Raw genomic sequence first — 25,237 nt, 5'->3', positions numbered from 1 at the left:
TTATGTTCTTATGAAATTAATTTTCTCAGTCTTTCGTATTTAGCCCTTTACAAAAGAGAGCACTTTTAAAACAGATGCCCTCACCGCAGAGGAAATGCAAAAGCCAATTAGGAAATCTTAATTATGCATGTATTCCCATTTATAGAAATGGGTACACTTCCATGATTTTTCAGCCTGCCCAAACCAAACCCTGATGTGCATTCTTTGAATCTCTGCATACTAGGCATCTATACACAAATAGCAGCTTCCTGAAATCTATAGGTACTGCTATTTGCAGATATAGCTGCTTCTAAACTGATTTCTCAAATCTGTTAAATTCCTGGCCACGAAAGCAGTTACTATGAAAGCTCTTGATGCTCATGAGCAATGGCTAAGTCTTTCTGTGACATTTATTCATCAGTCAGCACTAGAGCTACATCTGCAGTTTGCTAATACTGAAATTCTACTAAACATAATTCCAGTTAATTACCAGTAACAAATGTGTGTGTGTGAATACATTGTAGCCAATTATGCATTATTTAGTTTGCCACTGCAATTGAGACAAAATAAAGTATTAACCAGATTACTGTAATTTGTTATAATCAAATACATTCTACAAGGGAGAGACACCTGATACTGAAATCACAATTTCATATTATGTTGATTTGTGTTGTGAATGTCATCTAAACTGAATCCCATAGTATGAATGTATATGTACACTAGGGGGCTCATAATCAAAACAAAAAAAATATCTAAAAAGTGGCCTAAATCAGTACTTGGATGATTAAAAAGCCAAATCATCCAAGTACCGATAATCAAAGCTGGTTTTAGACGTATCTAAAACCAGCTTAGGCTTTTTCCCTGCCTCTAACGTCTAGAGAGAAAAGAGACATTTTTAGAGGAGGAGAAATGGCGAGAGGTGGGCCGACCTAGACTTATTCGTACAGCAGGTATAACCAAAAGGTGTAACAGTTTGCCTAGTCGGTACTGATACGTTTTGACTTAGACCAAGTCAAAACAGGTATAAGTGTCGCAAAGGGGCCGCTGAGCTGATCGCGGCTGTCATAATCAGCTCAGTGGCCCTGGCAACCTTCCCACCCCCCACCACAATGATCGCAGCAGGAGAGATGGCTCATCTCCCCTGCCGCAATGGCAATCCCCCACCCCCCGAACTGCAGCACTTTGGGGTGAGGATTGTGGTAGGAGAGATGAGGCATCTCCCCTGCCATGATACTCCCCCCAAAGTGCCACGGTTCAGGGGGTTGGGGGATCGTCATCGCAGCAGGAGAGATGCCCAATCTCTCCTGACGTGATCCACCCCCCCACTGAACTAATACAGGCAGGAAGGAGCCCAACCCCTCCTGCCCATGATGAACCCCCCCAAACCGCCCCCCCCAAGCCCCCAATCGGCCCCCTGAACCCCACAACACACCCCTCCCACCTGGTGACCCGGCGACACCCCCCGACACCCCTTATCTTAAATCTGTTGGCCAGACAGATGGGTCCCAAGCCTGTCTGCCCGGAAGGCCCGCCATCTGCTGAATGGTGGGCCTTAGAGCCTGATTGGGCCAGGTGCATAAGGCCCTACCCACAGGAGGGGCCTAAGGCCACTGGGCTAATTCCGGTTGGCCCAGGCACCTAAGGCCCCTCCTGTGGGTAGGGCCTTAGGCACCTGGCCCAATCATGCCCTAAGGTCCCCCACTCAGCAGATGGCGGGCCTGCCGGGCGAATGGGCTTGGGAGATGTCTGTCCAGCCAACGGATTTAAGGTAAGGGGGGTGTCAGGGTGGGGGGTGTCGCCAGGTCATCGGATGAGAGGAGGGTGTCACGGGGTCATAGGGGGCCAATCAGGGGTTCAGGAGCAATCGTGGAGGGGTTTGTCATAGTCAGGAGGGGTTGGGCTCCCTCCTGCCTGGATCAGTTGGGGGGGGGGTGGAGAGTCACCAGGGCAAGAGGGGTTGGGCTCCCTCCTGCCCGGATCGGTTGGAGAAGGTTCATCAGGGCAGGAGGAGTTGGGCTTCCTCCTGCCCAGATCACATTGGGAGGGTGGGAGTTTGTCGGGGCAGGAAGGGTTGGGCTCCATCCTGCCCGTATCAGTTCGGTGGTGGGAGGTGGATCATGGCAGGAGAGATTGGGCATCTCTCCTGCAGCAATGGTGATGCCCCACCCCCATTAACTGCGGCACTTCGGGGGGAGGATCACGGCAGGAGAGAGGCCTCATCTCTACTGCCGTGATCCTCACCCCGAAGTTGCACAGTTTGGAGGGGTGGGGGATCGCCATCACGGTAAGGGAGATGAGCCATCTTTCCTGCTGTGATCATTGCTGGGAGGGGGTGTGTGGATTCTGTAACCGGTGTTCTTTTTGACAGACACCAGTTACAGAATCCAGCTTTTAGGCTGAAGAGAGCAGGAGGGAGGCAGCTCTGAGGCCCACCAATCCAAAATGGTGGGCCTTCCCTTTCTCGGTGCATCATGTGATGCATGGGGAAAGGCCTAAGGCCCTGATTGACTCAGATTTGAGGAAGGCTATCATCGGCAGAGGTGTGCTTTTTATTTTTTAAATTTTTTTTTTTTTTTTTTTTTTTTAAATAGGGCAGATATTGTGCTGTGTGTAACACACATACAGCATCTGTGCCCATTAAAAAAAAGGTTTGGCATCTTATAAATATTTTTGTATCAGTGGGACAATCGCTTATTTCAGATCACTAAAAGCGATCACTTTTCTTTTGTGCATCGGGAAGCCATGTTAGAGCATCAATCACTCTGCTAGTTTACATGGCATTTCAATATTAATGAGCTTATTTGCATGGCCAGATCAGAAAATGAGCGATCCTGCAGAAAACCACACAGTGAGTCATTTTCTGCACCGGGTCAGCAAATCTGATCATTTCTAAACCAGTCAAAACCGGTTTCGCGACAATCGTTTGAGATCACTGACTTTAGTGCATTTAGGCTTTTTGCTGTCTCCAAGAAGCTGCTGCTCTAGGTGACCACCTAGCCATGCCTAATGGTTGAACTAGCCCTAGAGCAATGTATCGCAAACTGTGCGCTGCGGCGAGATTCCAGGTGTGCCGCGAGACACCGGTGAGGAGGAGAGGCACCAGCTGACTGCTTACAGAATGCACCTTTCACAGCGAGAGGCACATCCTGAAGGCAGTCAACCAGCACTTGTGCCTCTTCTCCTTGCCTGTGCCTCTCCTCTTCGCCATGCCTTTCCTGCTTCAGCACCCCACACTGGCAGCTCAGGGTCCCATCTGGAGGGCCTTCATACAGATGCTGACATGAGGACGTTACGCATGCACGTGACATCATTACATCGACATCCACACGTTTCTGGATGTCCTCCAGCCATGGCCCAGAATTTACTGTAAAAAAGGTTTGCAATACACTATCCTAGAGGGTCAGGATATTGCTCAGGGGATCAAATGTTTTAAATTTTTTTTGTGCCTGAACGTGCTTTAGAGGCCAACTGAAACTGGTTTTTCCACTTTCAGCCAAATCTTAAACTGCTTTAAGTTTAAAAACTGTCCATTTTCAGCAGAAACCAAAACTGCAGCCAAAACTTGTTGCCTGGTTTCAGCTGAAATCAAAACCGAAAACTAGCCCCCTCTTTTACAAAGAATTGTTCTATGTCTGTGAACCAATGAGGCCCACTGGGGATTGTCAAAGCTTGCAGTTGGCATCCCTCTGCTAAACTCACAGGAAATCATTACCCTCTTGTAGGGCTATGCCTGCTACCATCTTGGATACCACTATAATTTACATGTGCTTTTTCACAATCTAGGAATGAGCATTTGCAGTGGTTCCAAGATGGGTGCATTACTTCACTAATATTCTAGAAAGGAAAGATGGGGGAAAAAATCTTCTGATAAAGCCGTTAATCTTGATCAATACAACTGTTAAAATCCTATGCTATTGAGTATACTAAATGTGATGGAATAGCTTACTCTCCACACACTACAATCAATCTGAAAATGAGTTTAACTGAAAAGAAAATGATAGCTTATTTAATTTGTCATTTAATTTGCCTGTATAGTCTCTGCTGCACAGTATCACTTGATTAGCAATCTTCCTGATTCATCATGGATACCAACAATACTTATATTACTGGTACATAACATTGTCAAATTTGAAAATAAGATGGTTCTCTACTGTGTTATTTATAAAGGTCATTGTCTAGTTTTTGCATAAGTAATAACAATGACAGATCTGTTTCAAATAAAACTAATAAATTCAGTCCGCACTGATCATATCACTGTAGATGCTATTCCGAGCAGTTCCAATGACAAGCAGACACCCAGATTACTATAAACTCACCTTCAATTGAAAACTTTATAAAGATATAAAGGGCTTCCATCTAGTGCCTACAATATAAAAAATCTCAGCATGCATTTACTTACAGCTGTGCAGGTGAACAGTATAGCCTTACCAAATCTAATGTAAATTTATGCATCTATACATCAATATTCATTATATGTAACTTATTTAGCAACACTTTGATTCTACAAATACTATAACAGTAATTACTCATCAATGAAATGAGGGACGTGTGCAAAGCACATGGCTTCAGAGATGCTTTCCAATGGATTTGTAGAACTTCATGATGGGATTCATATGCAGCATGATGCACTTCGATATTCTAATTGTACGGTAGGAAGAACGTTGAGGAGAATGGCGTGAACAATACTTAGGTGTCTGTTTATGTGTGTGTATGATTGTGGTGCAAATGGAACACAGATAAATGCTGCAGAATATTAATACATACTCCATTGCGAAAGCTCTCCCCTCCAGCATCTTTGCCCACAGCAAAACTGAAGCAGTATCACAATTTGATTAGGTACTTCAAAACATTCTTATGTAAATACAAACTTTAAAAAGCAAGCAAGGAAAATTACACTGCATGCACAGGTATTCACAAACAGACACACACAGACACACATAGACATAAACATTGCAAATAGGGGCTCCTTTTACAAAGCTGTGGTAGCAGCTGCCGCTGTAGTAAGCGCTTTGATGCCCGTACGGATTTAGTGGGTGTCAGAGCATTTGCTGCACAGCAGCCACTACTGTGGCTTTGTAAAAAAAGGGGGGGGGAGATAGATCCTTATTTTCCCTTACTAATGTCTATGTACTGGGATGTACTATGCAGTGAAAACGGGGGTGGGTGGGAGGCTAAACTAAAGAGGCTCCCCCACAGGAGTGATCATATTTGTTAAAGTCTAGCCAGTTGATCATGAGGAGGAAAAATAGGTACACTTCTCCCTCCGTATCCACGGGGGTTAGGGGCAGAGCCGGTCCGCAAATATTAAAAAACTGCAAATAATATTTGGGCCAGTTCTGTCCCTAACCCCCGCTTCCCCCAGCTATTTTAAGCCCTGTAAACCCCCCTTAAGCCTTACCTGGTGGTCTAGCGGCTAGGTTTTTTTGTTTTAAAATCGCGAATAACTGCGGATTCAGAGGGGGGAAGTGTACTAGCTTGTATACTGTCTCTTTCCAGAATGAGGAGAATTTTAGTAGCAGGATGCTGGAGGTGCAGCAGCCTGACGTTTTGCTCCAGGAGACAGTCACCAGGCATTCTGCTGGAGAAGATGTTCCAAAGAGTGAGGGAAAACAATACTGCAAGGAAATGTACAGGGTACAAGAGTTTATTAAGAGCACAAAAACACAAAATGTAAAAATAATTTGTAGAAACAAAAATGCATAAGTTGCATCTAAAACAATTGGTTCTAATATTCCTGTGGACCGGATCTGATTCACCGACTGCAGCGTGTTGTACAGGAGCTGTTTATGCCTGTTCACCACCAATTTTGCTTATCGTATTTAATCTGGTTTACTGATATTCTGTGAACTACCAGTAGGGACCTCTGAGGAAGGAGGTTTCCTTCAAAACACAGACCGTGTCGGGTCCGGTCCACAGGAATATTAGAACCAATTGTTTTAGATGCAACTTATGCATTTTTTGTTTCTACAAATTTTTTCTACATTTTGTGCTCTTAATAAACTCCTGTAACCTGTACATTTCCTTGCAGTATTGTTTTTGTTTGCTTTTGCTGTTCTTTACTGCAAGTCCTGTTGTTTTTTTTTGTTTGTTTTGCCAAAGAGTGAGGGAGTCAGAAGTGATGCTTCTCTGCTCCTGGAGTTGGAGCTTGTTGTCAGGCAGAAGTCCTAATTTGCTGGTGCTGTGGATCCCATGTCTGAGGAGGAAAGATACCCTGCTGAGAAGGCTGTGAAAATTGTCTTCTTCCAGTCCTGATAAATAAGGTGTGTTCCTTTGTAAAAGAAGGAGTACCCAGCGTATGTGACCCCTGGGGCTGATCATTTTTTAAACCTTTCCTCTATATAAAAAAATTTTTTTTAGTAATAACCATGAAATGAAATGAATGATCAGAAGAGAAACAGAAGCAGTGAAATTTTATGGCTCACAATCTAACACTCTCCCCAGCACAGTTTTTAGCGCCGGCCATGACGGTAACAGCTCCGATGCTCAAAGGAATTTTATGAGCGTTGGAACTGTTACTGCAATGGCTTGCACTAAAAAACATGCTACAGTTTTGTAAAAGGGGGTGGGGTGTAGTTTGTACCTTAGGCAATGAAGAGTGAAGTGACTGCCCTAAATTATAAGAAGCTTCAGTATTTCAACCCCCGGATTTCAGCCTTTACTCTTCTACACTGTATTATAAAATTCCTTCCATCCAACTAACTAAAAGTCATAAAGGGAAAGGTAGAAGGAAGAAAAAAATGCTAAGAACATCTACTTGCCTTGCAGCCTTTTCCCTCTATTGCTTGTCTGTCTTCCTCCAAATTTCCTCAACCAGCAACGCTGGCTACAGTGACTGTGAAGGCCTTTTCTGATGTTTCTGCTCTCATAAAGTGCATCCTACTAAGAGAGGCCAGGGCTGAAGTGGTCTAGTGGTGAGCGGGAGGTTCGCTTTGTTATGCCGCCGGCTGCCCAAAGATTTTAAATTACAGCGGCAGGGAGGTGGTAGGGGGGGGAGTCAGGAGAGCCATTCTTCTGATTGCCAATTTTTGGAGAAGGCCATGGCCCCTGTGGCCTCCCCCGTTCAGACGCCTATGCTGTCACCACAGAGGCAAGATATTGCAGAGGGAAAGCTTCTAGGCCACCAAAGTCAGTGTGTTCAACTGACCAACGCTGCTGGAGGCCCAAAGTCTGCAGGCTGGTGCTGAAGCACGGTGGAAGAAAGGGATCAGAGCACCCCTTATGAGCGTTCCCCCCAGTGTATACTACCTCCTCTCCCCCCCCCCCCTTGGTACGCCACTGGTACAAGATCAACTACTCATTTGGTGCTGACCCAGTGGTCCAGAGAATTATAAGGAGAAGGATAGGTGGTAGAAGAATTTTGATACCAGAAAGTGTTCTTAAGGTCCAGGAGGCCCAGAGAGAAAGGGGATTCTAGTTACCCAGAGGACCGGAAGAGGCTTAGCCCAGACCAGAGAAAGTAAAAAGTCAGAAGAGGAGAGGATCTACCTTCTATTTCACTATACTGCCCAATTTTTTAACATTACCTATTATGCCTCAAAGTAACTCAACATGAGCTACCATTGAGAAAGGTATGCCACTAAAACTAAAATCTACAAAAGACTGGGTTTGGATTTAAAAAATGTTTTTAGTAAAGACATTGGGGCTGATATTGAGGCAATGGGAAGCAGCCATTCGCATTGCATATCTGGGACAGAGCTTGCTATCATGGACGTTAGCCAGCCAATTCAGTTTTCATTAGCTGACTGGCTAAGGCTAATGGTCAAAGATAGACCTCTCTCCAATACTCATCTTTAGGTTTTAGCTTTTTTCTCCAAGTCTCTTAAATGCTTTTATATCTTTTAATTAAATTTTTTTCCTTCTTCCCCTCCCTCTCCCCCCCCCCCCCAGCATTGATATATTTACTTCTCTACTTCTTCCATTTCTACCTGTGTTTTTCATTTCAGTCTTTTAGGCAACTTTTAGTTCCCCATTTCCACTTTCTATACTCACTGTCTTATTCCTCTAACTCAGTGGTTCTTAACCTTGTTGGAGGTACTGAACCCCACCAGTTTCATATGCATGTTCACCGAACCCTTCTTTATTGGAAAAATAAAATATGATTTTTACAAATTCAAAACATAGGTATACAGTGAGGGAAAAAATAATATCAATTTTGAAAACAAAAAAGTTATCCTATATTTCGAATAATAATAACATAATAATGAAATTTACTGCAAATCAGTGTGACTTCTGCTGTTGCCTCTCAGAGACCAGTTCAGAAATGTGCTGCTTTACCTTGGCAAGTGCCACTCTCATGTCATTTTCGCAACAAAGTTTGTTCCTTGTCTTCGTTTTTATGTCCAGCATCCTCGAAAAGGATTGCTCGCAAAGATATGTTGTAACAAACGGTATGAAAATTTCCAGAGCTTTCTTAGCAATAACAGGGTACGTTACCAATTGTTGACACCAAAACATTGAGAGCGTTGTTGTTCTGAAGAGTTGCTGTTGAACCTGGCTCTGCTGAATTTCAATGATTTCATTGAGGTATTCATCATTGACATCTGTTGTCTCAACACTAAACGTGAACGGCTGTCTCACCCATGCTGGATGAGACTCTCTTGTAGGGAAGTATCCGTCGAGAGACTTTGCAAGCTCATCTAAGTGCGTGGCAATAGTTTGCTTCAGTTCCGCGGGTACAGAAATGTCTCCGATTCCAGATACATCTTCAATCTTACTTACACAGTTGTCTAGCAGGGGAAAGTTTGCGAAGTTATCGTTTTCTGTTCGTCGTTTCCATAATGGTAGCTTTTTTTGAAAAGCTTTCAGGTTTTCTTCCGCTTCGATGATGTTGACTCCACCACCCTGCATCTGCTTATTGAGATGATTGAGAGCTGCAAAGATATCAGCCATGTACGCTAAAATGAGAATGAACTCAGAATTTTTGAAGCAATCTGCATGACAATGTTGCTGCTCTTGCAAAAACAGAGCTAATTCCACACGCATGGCAAAAACACGATTCAGCACCTGTCCCCGGGATAACCACCGAACGTTAGAATGGTACAGAAGTACCTCAAATTCAGATCCCATTTCTTTACAAAGCTCCTTGAAGATGCGGTGCTTCAGAGCATTATTTCGCACATAGTTCACGCATTCCACAACAATTTTTAAAACTTCTGCCAGTTTTGGAGGCAAGGTTTTTGTTGCCAACGCATGCCTGTGCAGAATGCAATGCGTAACAATGATGTGTGGTGCATCGGCATTCACTAGCGCAGCAAAACCGGACTTTCTTCCGAGCATGGCTGGAGCTCCGTCCGAACAAACTGCAGAAACCATATCCCACGAAAGATTGTTGTCTTTGAAGAAGTCATCCACAAGTTTCTTCACATCAGTTGCCTTAGTTGTTGTAAGAGGCTTACAAAATAAAAAATCTTCCTTTATCACGTCGTCTTTCACATAGCGCACGAATACTGCAAGCTGGCTTAGATTGGAAACGTCTGTGGTCTCGTCGAGTTGAAGGCTGAATTTTGCCGGGCTTGAAATCAGATCTGCAACTACTTGAGCCAAGATGTCTTTGCTCATTTCCTCTATTCTGTTGCTGATGATGTCATTTGAAAGAGGAATTTCAGATAACTGAACTTCAGCCGCTTTTCCCAGCATGATATTCGCCATCTTCAACACAGCTGGTTTTATGAGTGTTTCACCAATGGTGTGTGGTTTGCCCTGCTTTGCGATCAGGTAAGCAACTTCGTACGATGCTGTAAGGATCGGTTTGTTGATGGGTACAAAGCCGAGAACAGGCAGAGTAGCCTTTTCATCGAATCTTGCTCTCCTCACCTTGAATTCAGCGAGCGTTGTGTTCTTGTATTTTCCATCTCCATGCAGCTTAGGGAAGTGTTCCCTTAGTTTTGCCGGAGCTAGACTAGAATTACTCAACTTGGCATTGCAAATCATGTAATTAGGACGCTGACTCCCATCACGTTCCGTTATACATGTGAATCCATATTGTACATATTCGTCCGACCACTTTCGTATTTTGCTCGACATAGTAAGGGATTAAAATATTAAGATAGGTAGCACACGACGTACCATCACAACAGTTACAATTTGACTACTGTGCGCATCAAATCCCCTGCAGCACATATAGGCCAAGCGATGTTGCGTGATCACCTGCAGCCAATTATGGACAAGCGGGGCGTATCATCACGAATCATAAGCGCTTCGGTCACGTTCAATCATCTATCAGTTAAATCACAAATTTTGATCAGGAATTGATTGATGTATATAAGGCGTTAGTTACAGATTGATAGATCAAGAAACCGAGTACACGATCAGTCTTGATCAAAATCACTGAATAACTGATAGATGATTGAACATGACCGAAGCGCTATATGAGTCGGAGGTGTGTTTTGACCTCCGCCGAACCTGCGAGACTGACTCACCAAACCCCTGGGGTTCGGTCGAACCCAGGTTAAGAACCACTGTTCTAACTCTTTTTTTTCCAGATTTATATCTCGCTCAATATGAAATCCTTACAATAAAACATACATAAATATTAAATAACTAAGATGCTAAAACATTCTTTTAAAAAATTTAAAAACAATTTAAAAACATCTAAAATGCTTCTCCTTTTCCCCAGCTCATGATCATACTTTAAATTTAAACATCATCTACCCTGCCATAACACTGTATAAACAGAAAGGTTTTGAGTTCTTTCTTAAATGAATTTAAGCTTGTCATTTTACCAATAGTCATTGGTAAGGCATTCCTTAACTTACTACTACTTATCATTTCTTTTTCTTTTTTTAAAATTCTTTATTGATTTTCAATTTGAGTCCAAAGTGCAATAAATGTTACATACAATTAATATCATGAACAGCACTACATTCGATCAAAGAATAATACAAAATTTATTCCCACCCTACCTGGATGTGTGTGCAAATCAAATAGGAAATAAAGGCATTATACAATTAATCAGAGTTAACAAAATTCATTAATAGACACCATATTGTTTGAAATAGTTTATTATGACCCAATATTTCTGAATTCATTTTTTCATATCTATAACATAGACATAAAGTTTCCCACCAAAAGGAAAAATTTAGCCTGTCCCAGTTTTTCCAATTCTTAGTAATCATTTACAAGGCAATCCCTATCATAATTGTAAGGAGTCTGCTTTTATACCTGTCTAATGTTTTTTAGCATTCAACAACGTCCCACAAATGATCACATCATAGGACAATGGAATCAATGTTTCCAATATCCTATTAATTTGTCCCCATATGGATTTCCAAAAATTGAGTATCTATTCTGCGTCTCCCCAATCTCTAGTATCCATTTCCCATCTCTTCCCACATACCCCCTTCTCCAGCATCTACCTGCCTACTGTACTTCCTTCTCCAATATTTACCTTGCCTTTCCTACTTGCCCCAACATCCATTCCTCTGCTTCTCCATCTCCATCTTTAGGTGCATATGCTCTTCCTTCAATCTCACTATATTGTCTGTCTTCTTCTTTCACATTTCCTCAGAATCAACCCCTTTCTCCCATTGCCACCTGCCAATATCTTCCCTCTTCTCCCAGAAACCCCCTTTGTCAACTCAATCCCCAGTCCTTGCATCAGCCCTCAGTCCTCTTCTTCCAGGTCTAGCATCATCCCTCAGCCTCCATATTAGTAAATCCTTTCCAGCTTGTTTCCATTAATGTGACGTGTCAGTCTGAAAAAACACACACAAAACAGCAGTTGACACAGCGATTCGTTCTTTACCCTTCAAGTAGGTTCTACCGGCTCCGCCCCCATGGCAGTAGGAATGCTCTAGAAAATACCTAAAGGTGGTCATTTTGAATGTAGTCTACAAATTGGTCTATCTCATTTTCTGGAAGCATTCAATTAGGTTGTTCATGATGGAATAGCCAGATGAAAAATATAAAGTGAAGGAAAATAATTCAATTCTTAAAGATAAATGCTGAATGTTTCTAATATATTTGTGCTTCTCTTGCAGAAGTCATTGCAGACAGTAAACATCGATCCAACAATGTTAAAAATAGCAGATAATAGAATCTATATATCCTGCATTTTCACTCACTCAATATGTATACCATCCTTTCCTGCTAGGCTAATGCTTCTCCATGTGGCACCATGAGAGCTTAATGCTTACTAGAAAATAATTCAGTTTTATTATGACTGTGTCAGTTATTTCTACATAATTCAAAGGAAATAGAAAGATGAGGTATAACACTATTCTAATTTTGAGTTATTTGGGGGGGGGGGTTAATAGCATACAATAACTTGTCAGTCTCATAGCTAAATTATAAACTATTCAAGAGACAGAAAGGTCTGTGTTATAAATTAATTTTACTTTGAATAATTGTAATCATCCTTCTTGGTGCCTATCATTTCAGAGAAGACAGACTGGAACACTAGAAATTTTAACTATCCGTGCCAGTGCTAAAAAATATTCAAGATTTCACTTCTTGGATTGATTCATTTTCATGGCTGTTATTCTGTAACAAAGGAGTACTATGCTCACAGTGGGCATTCAGATAATTAGCACTGTATACAAACAAAGGATTAATGAAGCATTTTAGTGATAGTGACAGGTAAAGTTAATGACCTTCAAGATTTACTGTTTAGGAGGAAAACAACTTTTTACGTTCAGTTTTAATTGAAAATACATAACACAGAGCAACCACACACTCCCAAAAGAACAGCTCAGTAAGAGGTACATCAAGCTCTGCCATAGTACAAGAGATAAACCAACAGATAGTAATATAGTAATGTGCCTCCCTCCATCCCTACCCTGACCACAAGAATACAGGAACAGCCCAGCAAACCATGTGGAGGGAAACCCCGGCAGGGGTTAGAGATCCCAGGGCCTTGTGTCTTATGACCCTAGGGCACCTAAACATCTCCAGCCGTCCCTCCAAGGATAACAGCCTTCCTCCCCTAAATACAGAGCACAGAGAGATGGCAACAGCCTAATCAAAGAAGGTGTCTGGCTGAACCCCCAGCCATCAGACCAGGGTATTCAAAAGAAGACTAAGCCCAGTTGGAGGTAGTGAGTCCAAATAAAAACCCCAGAGAAGCAAAAAACCTACATCGCCTTTTATTAAATCCCTCCACCTCCCTTGATTCACAAAGAGCCAAGGCATGGAGCTGAGCGCTCCACTGCCAGAAGGTAGGAGGATCCATGGAAGTCCAATGTTGCAGAATACATTTGCAAGCCAGGAGACACACCTTAGGGCAGAACAGGCACCCCCCTTAGGCAAATTCCAGAAGGAGCCCAGATATTCAGCACCAGCTGTTCCACCAAACCCAATATGAAGCAGCCCAGAAGGGAGAGCAAGTATTTAACCACTCATATCAGAACACTCGAATGTACCAAAAATCTCAAAAGGAGTGAGAAATATTATTAGGTGCTCTACCACACTTAAGACACAAGGGAGAGCCAACACCTCCAATTTTAAGAAGTTGAACCTGGGTGAAGTGCGCCCTATGTAACACCCGAGAATAACACTCTTGCAATACCACTTCCCGGACTAACCAAGGAAGGCCACCAAGATTCCATGACATATGCCAATGGTCCAGGTTAATCTTAAGCTCTATCGCCTAGCCATGACGGACGTACTGACAGTCCTTAGCAGACTCAAAAGATAGCAGTTCTCAGTATAATACCGACACAGATGTCTGAAATAATCCAGCCTTATCAAAAAACTCCCGAAGGCGAAATCCCACCAAATGGGAGACTTTTCCCCTTGGTAAGGATAAGATATAATGTTTCGCCTGGCAATATACAAACATATCACTCCAGCAAGTCCCCAATTGTTCCTGAAGAGCAGCAAGAGTCCGCACTACTCCACCCTCCTCTGTCAAAAGATGTTTCACCAATGTGACTCCCTACTTTCTCCAGCGACAAAAGCTTGCATTGTCAGTCCCCGACTCAAAGTTAGGATTTCTCCAAAGGGACAATTGATTGGTGATTCAGGGTTCCCCACCCAAGCAACACACCAGATCCTCCCATGTCCTCTGCATAGAGAGCAGGAGAACATTACCTGGAAATTCTTTTGGGCAAAATTGCAAGGGGTCATGGCATGTTCGGGCAGGAGGGATTGGGCATCCCTCCTGCCAGCTATTGTGGGGGAGGGGGGAAAATGGGTTGCCTGGGCCGCTGAACTGATCGCGGCAGCCGCAATCAGCTCAGTGGCCCAATCCGGAACTTATATCTGTTTTGACTTGGTCTAAGTCAAAACGTATAAGTTCCGTCCAGGCAACCTGTTAAACTTTTCGATTATGGCCGCCGGATGAATAAGACTAGGTCGGTCCACATCCCGCCCACTTCCCACTCTACCCACTCCTCCAAAAACGCTCCTTTTCGCTCTGGGCGCACAGAGGCAATCAAAAGGCCTAAGCTGGTTTTAGATACATCTAAAACCCTATTCAATTATTGGACAACCTGTCTTTTTGATCGTCCAAGTGTCAATTTAGGCAGGTTTTTAGACTTCATCACTGACGCTGAAACCGTGGATTGAAGACAAAGTTTTATTTTATTTTTCTTTCCAGCTTATGATTTATCTTTAATCTTATCTATTGTTTTGCCTTTTGTCTTTGTTTTGTTCTATTTCTATCATTTAAATTTCTCCAGAATTCTACTGTTCAACGGCTCCCCCTTCTGCTTCTATTCCTTTCTCTCCTCTCTTCTACCTTCCAAAGTATTTAGATCAATGCTGTCTTGTTAAAATGTTTATTTTATTTTTATTTTTCCTCTAACTCTACTTTTCACTTCTCTATTACCCTCCAGGTACTTTAGTTAGATTGTGAGCCTTCGGGACAGTAAGGGAATTTTTCAAGTACCTTTCTTATTTCTAATCTTAATGTATATTTTCTGTAAACCGCTTAGAACCTAACGGATGTAGCGGTATATAAGAAATAAATTACATTACATTACATTACATATTTTTGTTTCGATTAAGTACCCATAGTGTTTCTGAAATATCTGATTAATAATCTCATTAGTATTATGTCTGTGTCCATCAGGAGTCTTAATGAAAGGTATAAAGTGGGAACCATGGGCCCCCTGACTAGTCAAGCCAAACATGTCCCTTCCCTTGTTACTATATTTAAAATATTTGTGCGTAGTATAGAGAATTGTTCACTGTGCTCTGTACTGTAACACTTCATTAAGCATTTGCTGCAATGAGAGGAATTTATTTCTCCTTTTAGCTTTCCTTAACCTAGCAGCCTGCAATTGTTTGGTTAAAGACAATATTTCACTATTAATGGCCTTTCGTTTACAAGTGTACTTAAGAAATTATTTAATCTATCATTACAGCCTTTCCCACCTCCAAGAAGAGGCCTGCATTATCTCTGTGTTCTCTATTGCCCAATGAGTACATTTTCCATTTATCCAACCAAAAATGTTGAATGGGAACATCTTCCGATAACCAAGTGGGGAATCTCCAAATTGATGCCTGCTCCCAACAGCTGTATTGTGTCACCAACCTCTCTCCTGGGCAGCATTCTCGGTGGGTGGGTATGTGTGGGGGGATGGCAAGAACTTATACTATAGCTTCCTTTTTAAGTAAAGGGCATTCACTGGTGACCTTCCAGTGTTTATTTAGGCAATCTCACATGATAGCCTCTTCAGAATTTTTGGTGCACCCAGATTTTATTAAGAGAAAAAAAAACATCATTAAACAAAAAATCTCAGATTGTCAGAATGCTCCCACTTCTTAAGTCTGTCTTTCAACAAATCATAGGGCTTCCCTAGAACTTCCCTCCTTAGTTAAAAAAAACACAAAAAAACAATTCTCAAACAGTTCTGCAAACAGTTCCCAGGCACTGCAGTGCTCACCACTTGTAGGGGCACTGTTGGAAAATAAACATTCTCAAAAAGGAGACATTTAAACCTTCATAGTTCATTACTTCATAGTCCTCCAAGTTATACACTTTCAGACATGTGAAATCTTTCACTCTCTTCAATTGGTAACAGTCGTTTAAACAGCCTTCACCAGCTCCTTAAGTTGGCCCTGCAGTGTGACCCAACGCTAACAGGAGGGTGAAATAGCAACAATTAAACTCGCAAAAAATCACCTGGCTAAACACAGACTCTCCCACAGCAACCCTGAACTGTGGCAGGTACTTCTGTTCCAATAAAAAGAAAAAAACAACAACTTTTAAAACACCTTTTTGGTTTTACCACAGGAACAAAAGTCTCATGACTTCATCAAGCAAAAATTAAAAAAAAGAAGAATAAAAATAAAACTCCATTAACTTGCCTATATTCCTCAGCAAATCTCCATGCCTTCAGGAGCCATTTCTACCGCTGTGGGTTCTGTTGTTTGGCTTTCAGAGGTCAGGCTTTCTTCACTATGGTCTGCAACCTTCATAGGTACAAGCAGCTCAGCATGAGTGCCCCTCAGTCTTTCCTTCTCTTCCCTAATCAGCTTACCCTGCTGTTTAAGAATTATATATCACATCCCAAACTTCCAGGTAATATATTGGGAGTCCTACGTCTCCCACTCTGGCCATCAGGAGAATAACTATTATTTGGCTCTGCATTTCTCTTCTGGTGAGGTTCTGCACTCTTACTCCCTCTAGTGTTCCCCTAGGAGATAACCTCAGGCTGTAAGTTTTGTTTTTCAAGAGAGTGTGCTTCTTTGTAGGTGGACTGTTTTAAACCCGCATCATGTGTCTTTACTAATTTAGGAATTTGGATAGCAGGCATCAGCAAACTGTCACAATTGCCATTGAACAACTGCAGGAGCATGGTCCGATGTGACCAAAGGGCCAATTTCTGCAGATATTACTTTAGAAAAATCTGCTCCAGAAATTAGCATGTAGTCATTACGGCTTTTGGAATCATGAACTCTAGAAATGTGAGTATACTCCCTGTCACTCAGATGCAGTAGTCTCCATGCATCCACCAACTCCAAATGTTTACTCAGCATTGCTCCTCCCCACACCCCGCTTCTACTGGGATCTTGTCTAGATGAGTCTCTATCTAGCTCCTCGTCAGCCATGCTAGTGAAATCACCTCTGATTATATAAGAGCTCTCTGCCCCGTCTGCACACCAGATTACTTAAACTTTTTACAAAGAAGGTCTTTTGGGGCTGATTGGGAGCATACAGTGCTTCTAAGGTCATTTGCTCTCCAAAATACGAACCCTACACCAGTGGCGTACCTAGGGTATGTGGCACCCGGGGCCCATCATTTTTTGACACCCCCCCCCATGTAAAAAAATATTTTTTGTAATGACCATGAAACGGAATAAATGTTCAGAATAGAAACAGGCAGTGAAAATTTTCTTATATTCCAAACATAACATAACATAAATTATGTCTGAATTGTCATGACATCAGAAGTACATATGGAGTAGTTGCAGGTGATGCTTGGGACAGTTCTGATTGTGTTAGTTCGGTTTTATGTGTTTTTTGAATAGAAGGGTTTTTATTTCTTTTTTGAAGGTTTTGTAGTTTGTGGTCGAGGTCAATAGGTTGTAGAGTTGGGGGTCGAGTGTTGCAGCTCGAATGGCTAGGAGGTTGTCGAACAGTTTTTTTCTTTTGACGTTTTTGGTTGGAGGGTGTGTGAATGGTGTGTGAGTTCTCCTATGTCTGGTTGAGGTGGATTGAATTATTTAGCTGAAGAAATTAGTTACCCCCCCCCCCCCATTCCACACACATTAATTCTCTTTCATTTTTGTTCCCATTATAAAAAACACTGATAAGTTCTCAGAAAAAAAATACATTAAAATAAGAAGTGAAAACAAAGGCCCCTACAGATGAAAACATAACATAAGAATAGCCTAACTGGGTCAGACCAATGGTCCATCATGCCCAGTAACCCATTCTCATGGTAGCCAATTCAGGACACTAATACCTGGTCAAAACCCAAAGAGTAGCAACATTCCATGCTACCGATCCAAGGCAAGCAGACACTTCCCCCATGTCTTAATAACAGATTATGGACTTTTCCTCCAGGAATTTGTCCAAATCTTTCTTAAAAACAGCTACACTATCTGCTTTTACCATAACTTCTGGCCACTTCATTTTTAAGTTTAGATCTTTCCTTTCAAACAGAGACCTTGCTAGATGTCAAATACAGCACAAGGTAACTTCACATGGACTTAGCTGTGCAGGAAATGTGAATCTCCTCATACACCCACCATATAGTGCAAAAATGTGCAAAGGTCTGTTTTTTTCTTTCGATCACTACATAGCCTAATGCCACACAAGCAGCGCTGTTACAAACATATTCTGTAGGTAAATGCTAAGGATAACAAAGTTTCCTTCCTTGGACCAGAAGGAGATACTGATAAACCACTGGAAGAGATCCCAAAACAACACCCAAAGACCCACTCAGTGTGTGAACCAGTTGAGTGGAGTGGACTAACTGGGGGGTGGAAATGGGCCCGGAGTTTGCTCAGCAGAATTTCCCAGACCACCTCTTCCTCTCAACACATTGACACGCTGCCACCACCACCACTAGGAACACCTCACTGGGTAGGCCAGCTATGCTATAAACTTTATAAAACACATTATTATATTTTCTTATAAAGCACATATTTTAACTGAACTCTCTGACATCCTCAGCCTTTCCATTCACAAAAATAGAAGGAAGAAAAGTTCCCATTTCCTTCTGTCTCATGTCCCCAGCCTATACAATATTTTTTTTCTGCAGACCCTTCAAAAGTCTGACCAAATCCTCGTTTCACTTGCATTATAAAGTACTGAGGATGCCATCTCTCCCCAATCCCAGGTCCTAAAGTCTAAACTAATGCTGCCAGATTCAGGAAAAAAAATTTCGATTCGATTCAGCCTATTGAATTGAATTGGTTTTTCAATTCGATTTTCCTGCCCACGTTACAAATTTTGAGGAACAGTTGTTATATCCGTCTGGGTGGATGTCGCACATTGCCACATGGCTTCGTTTTATTGACGATGTGTTCCTCATATGGACTGACACTAGGGCCAGATTTTATGAATTTTTGACCTGGCTTAACACTCTTGATAGGCATTTAAAGTTCACTGCCACTGTCAACGCAACTAGTATCACCTATCTGGATACCAGGGTTAGCAAAATGGATGGGCAATTGGTCACGACGGTTTTCCGGAAGTCCACGGACCGGACCTCATATTTACATTACACCAGCTGTCATCCTGTCAGGTTGCGCCAATCGTTGCCTGTGGGGCAATTCCTCAGGATTCGTCGTATTTGCTCTTCTTTGAGGGAGTACAAGGCTCAAGCTAAACTACTATTCCAGCGTTTTAAGGCCCGCGGCTATCCTGAATGGACCATCAGAAGAGCGTATCGTAGAGCATGCTATGCTAACCCTGAGCTATTACGGGCTCCTACCACCAGGCCTCCTTTAGATCAGCAGGTGTGTGTCATATCGTTTTCCAATCAAGCCCACCAGGTAGCGAACATTGTGAGGAAGCACTGGCACGTCCTGGATCACCATCCTGTTTTCAAGGAGGCTCCCTGTATAGCTTATGCCCGTCCTAAAAACTTGAAGGACTTATTGGCCACGAGGAGTCGGGCTCTTATTGGGGGCAGTCATAAACCATGTGGTCATTGTGATATGTGCCCTCTATCCTTGTCTATTTCTACCTGGCAACATCCCCGGACTCAACGTACTTACCACCTCAGATCTCAGACGTCTTGTGATTCTGAATGGGTAGTTTATGTCATCATCTGCCCCTGTGGGTTGTGCTATGTGGGGCGGACTAGCAGAAGAATCAGGGTCAGATTGCAAGAACACAGGAGCCGAATTCGCACTGGATCTCACTCTGCCCCCCTTGTGCCGCACTGTGCTGAATTTGGCCATCGGTTCACCGATCTGTCTTGGTTCGTGCTTGAGCAAGTCCCTTGGGATTTCAGGGGGGATAGACAGTCCCATTTGAATCTTAGGGAACAATATTGGATTTTCCAATTACAATCTGTCCATCCCAATGGTCTTAATGAAGGTGTGGAATGGAACACCATTATTTAACTGTGTTCATCGTATTTCTATTTGGGTTCTGTGTTTCAGTGGGGGGTTTTGGCTGGGGTCATCGGGTTGTTTTCAGCATGGATCACGTTTTATGTCTTTCGTTTAGCATGGTTGTGGATTCATGGGCGTGTTCTCGCCCCTGAGTGTGATTGGTTGTTAGTGTTGTATGTTTGGTTGGTTTGTGCATGACGTCACCTACAGATCCGTTTTAAGCGGCGTGCTCTTCCGCCCGGGCACCCCGCCCTCCAGCCGACCTCTTTGTTCGTGTTCCGTCGGGGGTCAGGTTCCTGAAGAAGGGCTCCTCCCGAAACCAGCGCGGTCGAACCTCTTCTCCTGGCGAGGTTTTTTGCGTTTATCAGTTTGTGAGATAGTTTCAGATAAGTATTGTGTTCATTTGATTTTTGCATGGTGATTTTTGATTTCGTTTTGTGAGTCGGGGGGTCTGGCTGGCAGGGTTTGTTTGGGGGTCGCTCAGGTTGTTTGTGTTGAGTTTAATTCACTCACTTTGATTGTTTGATTTGTTTGATTTAGTGGACTCAGGTCCCTTTAATTTCAGCACACTCAGGGTGCTCAATGATGGTGTGTGGGTGGAGGCTTACCGCCTTGACCCAGAAGTGAAGTGTCAGAGCTGTGCTCCTATCACTGAGGGTTCACACTGAGAGCACCCTATATTATATTTACCCCATTTTGGTTTGTTAGTTGCGAGCCAATTTTGGCGTCTTGAGCGTCCCCCACACAAACCTTGATGTGACACAAAAATGGCAGACATTATGCCACTTACAAGGGCATTCTACATGTGTACCTCTTATAAACTGGCAAAACATACATATTCAACTTACTAGCCAGAAGATGTGGTCTTTATATGTACAGGTGCCAGCACTGCTGGTGTTACATGTGTACATTCAGTTTGTTGCCGGTTCCCCCTTTTACACATGGTAATCTCCCTATGTAAGTATTTTTCCATTCATATCTTCCACAAAACTTTTTTTTATTTGTGTATTCTTAGGGGTGGGAATCTTGCATCTGACCTACATACATAGACCTTTTCTTTTAAAATAATACTCCCTAACTGTGCTGAATACTCCCTTCTGTGTTGACTTGCTCATATGCACAGACTATCTCAAATATGCTTGTTACTTTAATTTTAATAACCTATTTATATTCCTCTCTTTAAAACAAAAGTATGTAATTTATTTTATTTATTAACCTATATATATTCCCTTCTTTTCAAACAAAAGTTTCGGGCAGGCAGGTTCAGGTTTCGGGGAGTTGCGGCGGGTTAGGGCAGGAGGGACTGGGCATCCCTCCTGCCGCAATTGTTCTAGGGGGGACAGTTCCACGATTCTCTATCCAGCGCTTATGTCAGACGCCGGTTAGAGAATCGTGGTTTTAGGCAAAGGACTGGGGCCTAAGGCTGCTTAAGCTCGGCTAAGGCCGCTTCCGGGCGATACTATGCCCAAACCTAGCCTTGGACGAATTTAAGTGACCCTATGCACCTCCCTAGGCTCGTAAAAACACCTACAATGTAGGCAGCCTGCCTCACGCTGTTTTTTACTTTAAACATGCATCACTATTGGCTAGTTAGACAGCGGTAGGATGCCTACCACCGCCTACAATTGGGACGCTGTTTTTATAGAATTTGCCTCTAAGAGCCAAATTCAATAAAAACTACCTTAATTACGCAAACCACCTTAATAGATTCAATTATAAGGTTTAACAAGCTCATAATTGGCCAATAGACGCGTACCCAATTCTGTAAATGTAGGTGCCTATCCTGCGGTGTCTAGTGGTGCCTAAGTGGGCATGTTTGGAGGCGGAGACAGACATAGGCTCTGCTAGGTATGATTCTCTAAAGAACTTAGGCACTTGCAATGTAGTAAAACTCTGGCCTACATTACCATTGCCAAAGTTTTTTCATAGGAGCCATTTGGCACAGTTCTGTAAATGGTGCATAAGTGTGATTGACACATGGCCAGCGCCTTTTTTTTCCAGGTGCCTGCTGATTAGGCGCCGTTTACAGATTAAGACAAGATTAATGTGGCAGCACTTAGCACCTTCTAAATATGTTCATAGATCTCATCTTGCCAGAAGTTCTTAAAAATTAAAACTTACATTTCCCTCTCTCAGTGGTAAAAACAGAACCTTTAAGAGATTTAGTCATTCTTTTGCTTTAAAATTAACCAAATTCAGGAATGCTTTACCGCTTACATTAAGAAGTTTAGGTTCTTTTGCTTTATTCCGGAAAGTTCTGAAAACTTTTTTGTTTGCTAAACATTTTGGAAATTAACAATTTCAGTCTACTTTTCCTTGTCAAGTTTATGTATTATTTATTACATTATTGTTAACCGAGTCGAGCTCCTCTTGGTTGATGACTCGGTCTATAAAACGAAGGGCTCCTTTTATGAAGCTGTGCTAGCGTTTTTAGCGCACACACAACATTAGCGCGCTATTGCGTGCACTAGCTGAAAAACTACCGCCTGCTTAAAAGGAGACAGTAGCAGCTAGCGCACGTGGCATTTTAGTGCGCGCTAAAACCGCTAGTGCACCTTTGTAAAAGGAGCCCCAAGTTTTAGTTTAGTTTAGCAAAAGGGTCCCTTAGTTATTTTCACATTGTTACTTTGTATATTTTTTTATTTACTGTTTTTATTAGTTGTTTTTTTTCCTTATATTATGTCTCCAATTGAGTGTCTTCTATTAAAATCCTGACTGATAAATCTAATTAAATAAAAGGAAAGCTTCAAGGCAATCTGTGCAGAAATTAATAAGAAAATGTGGATATCCAAAAGTCTGAATTGACTCCAAAGTGATAGACTTGTCCTACTAGTGAATTAATTCAGTACTCGTGAGTTTCCATTGAGCAAGCTATGGGAATGATTTTAAAGTGCATGCTTTATTCTAAAGTGAGTATTTAATTTCTTAGTCTCTGCAGATGAAGTGAGTAAAAGTCCTGTATGCTGCCTGTGGAGACTGAGAAGATGCACTGTGACTTCTTGAAATTTAAACTTCGGTTTCATGCTGGAGATCAGCATCTTTGAATCAGTTTGTACATATCCTCAGCCCACTTCAGGACAACAGAGGTCAACATCGTTCATTTATTATATGTTCCAAGCTGTACAATTGTCAGATTTTAATTGTTTAGACTGTAAATGTGTTTTTTTCTCCTGATTTTTTTTTTTATATTTATTTTGAGGTCCTTAAGACAAATGTATAATAATGTGGCGGGTATATGGAAAGGAGGTGGGGAACACTGTACACAAATGTATATTTGTAAAAGCTATTTTTTATGAACTGCATGCTTTTTGGTCATCTTGTTTAAATTCAATTAAAAATAGCCTTGCAATGTGTTTATAGCATAATACCGTCCTCATACATGCTATATAGTAACTTTTTTCCTTTTCATTTTGTTCAATGGAAGTCATAGTTTAGAATTACAGTATCATGTTTAGTAAGACACAATATTAAAACACAAGGGGGTCCTTTTACTAAGATGCTAGCCATTTTAGCATGTGCTAATGATGCTAATGCATCCATAGAATATAATGGGCGCGTTAGCATTTAGCATGCGCTAATCATTAGTGCACGCTAAATCAATTAGCACGCATTAAATCGGTTAGCACATCTTAGTAAAAGGACCCACCCCAGATTTCTGCTCCAGTTATGAACTGTTACATGTGGCAAGCTAACGTGAAAATTATTGGAAAAAGTGAACAGGAAAATTTTTGGAACATACTCAACCTTTTAAAATATACATATTCATGCTCTTTTGTTGTAACCCTATCTGTGAATTTCAAAAATGGGGTTTGTTTCTACTTTGGAAAGGTCACCTGGCATTGAACTTAATTATAATCACCATAGTTTTGTCTAACAGTGGTGGTAGGCACATTCAATAATTAGGACTAGAGCTGTCCGATTCAGGATAAAAAAATTGATTCGATTTTGCCAATTGAATCGATTTTTCAATTCGAAATGATTCAATTCGCTTTCTATGATATCATTTTAAAATTAGCTGGTGGATTTATTTTGCAGCCTCTTCACCCACTCCACCCCCTTTGCCCTCTCCAATCCCATGCCAGCGCTGTCAAGTGTAAACAAAGCAAACACTGTTAGGTCTTACCTCATGCTCGCTGTCTAACACCAGCTCGAGCAGGATACACATTTCAAATCTGATGTATTGTAATCACAAAATAGAAAATAAAATTATTTTTTCTACCTTTTCTTGTCTGGTCATTTTATTATTCAAATCATGTTGGTCCCAGGCTCTGGTTTCTGTTTGTTTTCTGTTAACTTGCTCACCAGGGTCTCCTGTCCATTTGACATTTTCTTCTTTTTCTGTGCTCACCATCCATCTTCCATCTCTGTACCTTTCCTTCCCTTCCCTACTCTCTCCTCCTTCCTGCAGGTCCAGCATCCCCCCAAGGGTCCAGTCTTAAGGATAAATTTTTGTTTCCCCTCTTCTCATGTCTTCCTCTGACCCAAGCTACCCCTGGCAGTTTGTGAGGGGCCAGCACCTTTTCTCTCTTCTTTTCTCTTCCCTTCTCTCCAGCCACCCACCCCATGTGGCCAGCATACTCTCTCTTACCTTCCCTCCACCCCATCCCCATGTGGCCAGCACCCTTTCTCTCTCTTCTCTTCCTTCCAGCCCCACCACCCTATGTGGCCAGCACCCTCTCTCTCTTCCCTTCCCACCAATTCCAGCCTCAGCCAGTCAAACTGCCCCTCTTGCAGGTCCAGTATTCTCTTTTTTTTCTGAGCCTTCCCTCCAGCTTCTAGCTCTCCCCAGGTCCATCAGTGGCAGCAACACACAAAACAGAAAGTTACATCAAAAGGAAGGACTCCAGCAAAGGGAAAGCCCAAGAATAGGCCTGAATCGGTGAGTCCGATTTTTTTTCCCCCAAACAAATCGATTTGAATCAATTCAGCCAAACTGAATTGGTGAATTCATTCGAATTGTGAATCGGGCAGCACTAATTAGGAGCAAAGGTCAGAAACTGTAGCCCAAAATAATTCTCTTTAAAAGGAAGTACTGTACTTACATATATGCAGGCAGATACTCTGCAGTGGGAAAGCAGCAAACGTGGAAATGGTTATTCGTAAATGTTTTAATTTTTATATATTCAACTTTAAGAGCTTAATTCAGCAAGGTGTTTTCCGAAAGACATTAGGACCTAAGTGGACTCATTTGAAATATTTCCTCTTATAGAACAGAAAACACTGATGTTTGTACATGTAATCTTCTCTTAGGCAACTGATGAATACTGATCTGACTGAAACAACAATACTTTTCCCTACAGGG

The 25,237-nt window shown here is 42.1% G+C and overlaps 1 protein-coding gene across 1 annotated transcript in view; it reads left to right on the top strand.

Moving 5' to 3' along the window:
* The window catches only part of RALYL (RALY RNA binding protein like), a 796,461-nt gene extending 772,371 nt beyond the window's left edge, over positions 1-24,090 (top strand). The window contains exon 11 of the mRNA XM_033929436.1: positions 22,865-24,090. Coding sequence (XP_033785327.1) covers positions 22,865-22,882 — 18 coding nt within the window. The 3' untranslated portion in view covers positions 22,883-24,090. The remainder of the gene's footprint in view (positions 1-22,864) is intronic.
* The last annotated feature ends 1,147 nt before the right edge of the window (positions 24,091-25,237 follow it).

This window comes from Geotrypetes seraphini, chromosome 2 (genome assembly GCF_902459505.1).
Source record: "Geotrypetes seraphini chromosome 2, aGeoSer1.1, whole genome shotgun sequence".
NCBI classification, from domain to species: Eukaryota; Metazoa; Chordata; class Amphibia; order Gymnophiona; family Dermophiidae; genus Geotrypetes; species Geotrypetes seraphini.
Note: the sequence above shows the minus strand (reverse complement) of the source record. Positions and strands in the feature narration are given on the sequence as shown.